The 6923-nt window shown below is 52.5% G+C and overlaps 1 protein-coding gene across 6 annotated transcripts; it reads right to left on the reverse strand.

The window, feature by feature from the left end:
- Nucleotides 1–2409: 2409 nt before the first annotated feature.
- On the reverse strand, nt 2410–6075 carry MYD88 (MYD88 innate immune signal transduction adaptor). 6 transcript variants are annotated; one of them, XM_032861192.1, is made up of 6 exons: nt 5671–6069; nt 4682–4816; nt 4104–4284; nt 3801–3892; nt 3352–3528; nt 2410–3258 (listed from the first exon to the last, which is right to left on the reverse strand). In XM_032861192.1, the coding sequence occupies exons 1-5, from the start codon at nt 5996–5998 to the stop codon at nt 3374–3376; spliced, it is 891 nt and encodes a 296-aa protein (XP_032717083.1). In that variant the 5' UTR covers nt 5999–6069; the 3' UTR covers nt 2410–3258; nt 3352–3373. The 6 variants fall into 6 exon arrangements, with proteins under 6 accessions (XP_032717083.1, XP_032717082.1, XP_032717084.1 ...); XM_032861191.1 differs by having other exon boundaries at nt 2410–3528; XM_032861196.1 differs by lacking the exon at nt 2410–3258 and having other exon boundaries at nt 3381–3528; nt 3801–3843; nt 4095–4284; nt 5671–6075.
- Nucleotides 6076–6923: the final 848 nt, after the last annotated feature.

The following is a 6923-nucleotide window of genomic DNA, read 5'->3' on the forward strand; positions in this document are numbered from 1 at the left end:
TGGTTATATATTCAGAAGTGGAATTGCTGGATCATATGGTATTTCTGTGTTTAATTTTTGAGAAATTGCCATAACCATTTACCACAGCAACCGCACCATGATACCGTCCCACCAGCAGTGCACGGGGCTCCAACTTTTCTACATCCTTGCCAACACTTGTTATGTTCTTGCATTGTTTTATTGATGGAAGGCATCCTAATGGGTGTGATATGGTGTCTTGTGTGTGTGATTGTGTGTGTTTGGGGGTGGGGGCGCAGAGGGAGAGGGAGAGAGAATCTTAAGCAGGCTCCATGCCCAGTGCAGAACCCAATGTGCTCAATCTCACGACCCTGAGATCATGACCCAAGTTGAGAAATCAAGAGTCAGCCGCTTAACCTACTGAGCCACCCAGGTGCCCCTTGTGGTTTTGATTTGGAGAAATGTCTGTTCAAGTCCCTTGCCCATTTTTAAATTGTTAACATTTCTTTTTTGTTGAGTTGTAGGAGTTCTGGATATTAACCTCTATCAGTTATATGATCCAAGAATGTCTTTTTACAATTGATCTGTTTGAACCAGGATCCAACCTAGTCACCCTATATTATATATATTTTATTGTCTAATCTGGAGGAAATCCCTCTCCCTGTTGTTTTCCCCCTGTCACTGACTTGTGGCAGAGTTCAGGTTCATAGTCATGTAGTCTTACAGTTTTGTATTTTAACTTTGCCCTCCAAAATTTTCTGCTTTTGCCTTTGATAATTTCAGCGGCGAATCTCCCCTACTGAAAAATGAGGGCTTCTTAATAAAAGGTTCCTAGAAGACTACGCCCAAAATGAGGAGAGGAAGTTTTCTTGGTATCTGGGAACCTGCCTACGGGGAAGTGGGCATTGGTGGAAGGAATGCAGGAGAGGTATGAGAATCAGAAGGGAGTGAGTGAGCACATTCAGGTCACCAGCCTGGCCCAAAAGAATGGAAGTGTTTTCCATGACTCTACTGGTGTTACCCAGAGGACCACCCTCCCCCACTCCCCGCCCAACCCCAAGACCAGGAGCCTACCCACAGGCTATCTTCCCAGTCATAGGTGGCACAGGGCAGATCCTAGGGTAGGGGGGGCACTCTTCCAGGACCACACTGAGGCTCTGCTTTCCAGGGCACACTGAAGAGGGAAGTCTTATCTTGGGGCTGCCCTGAATACATGGGGGCACTTCTAGTAGTCCCTGAGGGCATGGGGCAAGGCTGGTGAGCCTCCAGTATCCAGGAGGCTCAGGAGCCAGGACATGGTAACAGACCACTGAGTGAAAAGCTATGGTCACTGATAATGTCTGGGTACTCTAAAAGATCACTAGAGTTATCTCTTGGATTAGAATTATCACTGAATTTTTAAAAATAGTATATTTTCAAAATTTTCTTGAGTGAACAGTAAAAAAAGTGGCATTCTGTTTAAAAAATAGATCAAAACCAGGGCACCTGGCTGGCTCAGTCAGTAGAGAATGCAACTCTTGATCTTGGTCAGGGTTGTAAGTTCCAGCCCCCATTGGGTGTATAGATTACTTAAAAATCAAATCTTTAGGGGTACTGGTGGTTCAGTTGGCTAAGTGTCTGACTCTTGATTTTGGCTCAGATCATGATCTCGGGGTTTTGAGATCCAGCCGTGTGTCAGGCCTCATGCTGGACATGGAATCTGCTTGAGATTCTCTCTTAACCCTCTCCCTCTACCCACTCCCCCACACAGGTATGCTTGCTTGCTCTCTTAACAACAGCAAAAAATCTTTAAAAAAAAAGATTTATTCATTTGACAGAGAGAGCACAAGAAGGGGGAGCAGCAGGCAGAGAGAGAGGGAGAAGCAGGCTCCCCACAGAACAGGGAGCCTGATGTGAGGCTCAATCCCAGGACCCTGGGATTATGACAGGACTCTGGGATAATGACCAGACCCTGGGATCATGACCCGAGCTGAAGGCAGACAATTAACTGACTGAGCCACCTAGGTGCCCCTCTCAAAAAAAAAAAAAAAAAGTCTTTAAAAAAAAAAAAGAAAAGCAAAAATAGATCAAAATCTTCAGGATTAACACAGATATGCTTCAGGATAACTATTATTCATAACTGAGTTCTCCAGAGATCTGTGGGCCAGAAGTTCTCCAGACTTTCCTTGGAGCTTAGAAGGGCCAAGCAAGGACCCAGAAACGTGGGACAATCCAGGGAAGACCAAGCTTGGTAGAGGGGAGCAGTCTCCCCAGAGTCTGGAACTGAGGCCCCTATTCCTGGTTCTGCCTGCAGCCCTGGTGAGGCTTGGGACCTGTGAGGAGGAGGCCCAGCCTTCAGGAAGCCCCTGCCAAACGCACTGGAGCCTACCCCATGGGCCAATTTCTCTTACCCAGGAGAGCTTTATCCCAGGTTACTGCTTCCGAACTCCCAGACACGAATGACACCTGGTATTCCAAAAGTATAGAACTCTTTATTATAAACCCAGGATAAAGAAGAGAAAGGACAAACATAGGTATATCTCAGCTCTCTGAAATTCTCACAATGCATACAAAACAGGTATGAAAGGTACTTTTTTGAAATTGTTTAAAAATAATCCCCAAGATCAAAGTGAGGATAAGTGCACGGTTAGCGAAGTGCTTCATCAAGATCATGTAGAGAGGGGCCTCCAGTCCCTCCCAAGACCTTGAGGAAAGGTACCTTGCCCTAGCCCTGGCTGGGTGTGGAGCAGGAAAGATACATTTCCTATTAGATTTAGGGTCCTAGGGTCTGCCATGGGACAGAAACCTGAGACCATAACATTTTCTCCCCCAGGGAGAGCTTGAAGATAACTAGCACACAAATCCCCTGGGAGGGAAGTCTGCAGCTTACTTGCTCTGCGGGTTCAAGCAGCTCTTTCTTGCTCTGTGCTTCACAGAGGGCATAAATGCTGGCATATTGGGTTCTTTCCAGAGTTAGGTTTCAATGAAGACGGAAAAAAAGAGAAAAGGAATATAAGCGTGTCCCACCTTTGTCCAAGGTTAGGCCCCCTCAGTAGTGACTGAAACACAGCTACTGCCACTTCTTCCCACCCTACTTAGTTCTCAGGTGGAGAAACTGAGGCCCAAGATGTGTGGATATGTCAGGGCTGCTTTCACTGGTCCTCTTAGTGCCAGCTGACTCTGGATTTCACTGTGTTGGCAGATAACCCCGCACGTGGACGAGCCCCTTGCAGCCGCTGGTTCCATGCAGGACTTGAGATGCAACGTCCACACTGTGCACAGTGGCTACAGATGTGTCTGTGGAGTCGGCATCTCGAGGAACTGAGAGGCAAGTGGAGCTCAGACTACCCCTACAACTGCAGGAGGAAGCAGGGGCAGAAGTACATGTACGGGCAGACAGACATATGCACACACACCCAGGGTCCCATGGCAGTCTTCAGGGCAGGGACAGGGCCTTGGCGAGGCGAGTCCAGAACCAGGACTTGGTGCAGGGGTTGGTGTAGTCGCAGACGGTGATGAACCGCAGGATGCTGGGGAACTCTTTCTTCATCGCCTTGTACTTGATAGGGATCAATCGCTTCTGATGGGCACCTGCAAGCCAAGGAGTTCCAAGCTGCCATCAGGCCCTCCCCCCACAGTAGTGGGGTGATCCGTCCCCAGCCCCGGGGTTAACAACAGCCCTCCCCTCAACGAAGCACCCCTGGCACACATTCACTCACATAGAGGGCACTTGTGTGCACATGCACTCAGGTGTACAGAAACCTACAGGGTTCCTTGGTGCTGCACCCATGGCCCTTGGTGAGAGATTGATGGCATCCTAAGGTCCCACCCACCCACCCCTCCATGGCAAAGGCAGTACTTACCCGGAGAGAGGCTGAGCGCAAACTTAGTCTGGAAGTCACATTCCTTGCTTTGTAGGTAATCATCAGAGACAACCACCACCATCCGCCGGCACCTAGGGGAGAGAGGGCAGGCTGCAGGCACTGTGGCAACCTAGTTCAGCCTACCCCCCTCCCCGCCCCCCCCCCCCCCCCCCAGGGAACAGACTCAGGAGGAGTCCACTGTGCGCAGGCTAGACAGGGCCCGGCTAGGAGAATCCCAGCATCTGGATCTCTTGGGCAGGGCTTTATGTACCCCTCCGCTTGCACCCCGGCTACTTAGCCAACCTCTTCTCAATAAGCTCACTGGCAATGGACCAGACACAGGTGCCAGGCAGGACATCACGGTCGGACACACACAACTTCAGCCGATAGTTTGTCTGTTCCAGCTGCCGGATCATCTCCTGAACAAACTGGATATCGCTGGGGCAGTAGCAGATGAAGGCATCAAAACGCTCAGGCATTTGCCCTGGGTGCAGAGCACAAGGGTGTTGTCAAAGCTCTACAGAGGAAGAGCCCAGCCAGGAACCCCCAATCTAGGTGACCCTGGTCCTGAACCCTACACCAATCCTGAGGTGACTCTAAGAGAAAGTGCCCTTCCTAGGAGAGGGAAGATGAGTGTCTCTCCCCCACATCCCCCTGTAGGGGCCAAGCCCTGGGTTGACCATGAAACAGACACATAATTTCACGAGTCTCATACCAACTCAGAGAGAGGATTATTATTATTCCCATTTCTTAGGTAAGGAATTGGGGAGATCAGAGAGATTAGGTGACTTGCCCAAGGGGCCACAGCCCATCTCCTATACTTTTAACCCAATATCCTATGATCCACTTGTCACAACTGGGGAGCAATATTGGATCCTTACCTAGGGGGTCATCAAGCATGGTGATGCCTCCCCGCTCTGGTGTCCGTGGGTCGCTGCTGTCTACAGCAGGCACCTGTAAGGGCTTCTCAGACTCCTCTTGCTGCTGTTTCAGAATATACTTTTGGCAATCCTCCTCTGCAGAGAAGACACAGGGTGTGGCAGGCTCCCCCTGTTTGTCCCATGCCTCTACCCCCAGTTAGGATCCAGCTCTTTTCCCACTCTCTTAACTATGTTGTGCTCCAGGCCTTTTCCAGCACACTGGTGCCATCCACAGTTCAACAGCTCTGAAAAGTTGAGTTCCCATCTGGTTCTGACCATCCCAATAGGATGTCATTGGTGTTCTGGTCATTTGGAAAGTCATCATGGTCAGGCTTGTGTCTTTCTGTCCCTTTGTCCTGGTGCTCCCTCCTAGAACTCCTGAGAATAGAACCCAAGGTCTGCTTGTTCTAGGACCCACCGCTGATGGCAGAGGGGGACTGGTGTGCAAGAACATTTCGCGAGACCCAGTAGTTATGTGCAGCGAGGGCAGAGGCCCCAGCCAAGCAAGATGTGTCATCTATAGGCCACTGTTCCTACACTGTGCATGCGTGTTATGTGTCACCGAGGGGCAGGAAGGGCTGCATTTCCCAGGGACCTGAGATTTAAATGACTGTCAGCTTTCAATCCCTCACCTGCCCTGTTGCTCTACCTGAAGCAGTCCTGCCTCCCCCACAAAGGACCCTGATTCTGACTCCTGGCCCTACGTGAACGCCTTTACCTCTCCCCAACCTTCACCCCCTTCTCCAGTTCCTATCACCCCACCGAAAGAAGGAACTGGTCTCCCACGGTGGTACCACCCCTGCAAGGCTACCTCCAGCGTCCCCACCCCACCCCAGGCAGAAAAGGAGGACTTCTCCAGGGGAGGTTAGATGCTGAGGCTGGGGAAGGTCAGTTCCCCCCACTCCCGCCCCGCACCGCAGGTAGGAGACCGGAAGCGCGCGCCTCCTCACCGATGCTGGGCCCCAGTTCCACCAACACATCTTCGCGGCCCAGCTTGGTGAGCAGCTCAAGCAGACGGCCCACCGAGGCCCCAGGGCGTCCCTGCCAGTCATCCAGCAGCTTGCCCATGGGGTCTGCGTGCATCTCCAGATGCCGGATCTCCAAGTACTCGAAGCCCATCTCCTCGGCCAGCGCGGTCCAATCCGCCGCAACCTGCGTCCGCACGTTCAGGAACAGCGATAGGCGGCGCCGCACTCGCACGTTGAGAGCAGCCAGGGGCAGGGAGGACGTGGAGCAGACCAGGGACGCGGACTCCGCGGGGGAGACTTCTGCGGCCATGGCGGGATACCCCGGAGCCTCAGCGCTGTTGAGTCGCGTAGCCCGTCCGAGCTTCCTCCTTCCTTTACCGCCACCCCCGCCCCCGGCTCCGCCCCGCCGGTTTCTGTTTCCGAGAAGCACCGCCCTGCACTTGCATCTGGAGCCCTAGCAGCTGTGTGGAGGTGGGGACGCCCCGCCTCCGCTCTCGGGGTCTGGGGCAACAGGTTATATGCGAACCGGGGACCAGCCGTGGGAGGTCTGTGGAGGCCCACCGGCCTGGCCTCCGGGGTCTAGTGCGGGGGCGGGAGGGGCGTCACACGACCCTCTTTGGGGGGTTGTAGGAAATAGGTGCCTTGCTCTTTGGGATCTGGTAGAATCACGTTCTTTCTCTTGGGGATCTGAGGGGTTCATATGGTACTGCCCTCCAGGATGGCGGGGAGGGGGCATAGGGGGAGACATTCCCCCCACTACACCCGTCCCTAGATCTCTTGGGAAGGCACATTCCAGAGGTGAGGTGGAAAAGGGTGTACTCCCTTCTGAAGTCTGAGGCATGCCACGGCCCTGCCTTTGAAAGGTGGGAGCCCCTCTGGGTTGGGGGTAACAGGGCACCCTGGCTTTTGGTGTCTAGGAGAGAGACCCCCTACTACTCTCTCAGGTCGAGGGAACACTTTACCATCAGAGTCAAGGGGGCACCTGGCCTTGCTCTTTAGAGTTGTTCAGGGGCGGGAGGTTGAGAAACACAGTCCTGACTTAAGAAGCTCTGGGCTTTCATTCCGTAGGTATTTACTGATCACCTAGTAAGTGTCAAGCATGTTGCAGGCACCCCGGATACACTCGGTGGAGACCCCAGCCTAGTGTGGGGGGTGGGCACTGATTAAATAAACCCAAACCACTGTAAAATGGGTAGGTATGTGCCACTCTCCTTATATAGGGAGTTTATCACATC

The sequence above is a fragment of the Lontra canadensis genome, unplaced genomic scaffold (genome assembly GCF_010015895.1).
Source record: "Lontra canadensis isolate GAN:19392208 unplaced genomic scaffold, GSC_riverotter_1.0 scaffold20, whole genome shotgun sequence".
NCBI classification, from domain to species: Eukaryota; Metazoa; Chordata; class Mammalia; order Carnivora; family Mustelidae; genus Lontra; species Lontra canadensis.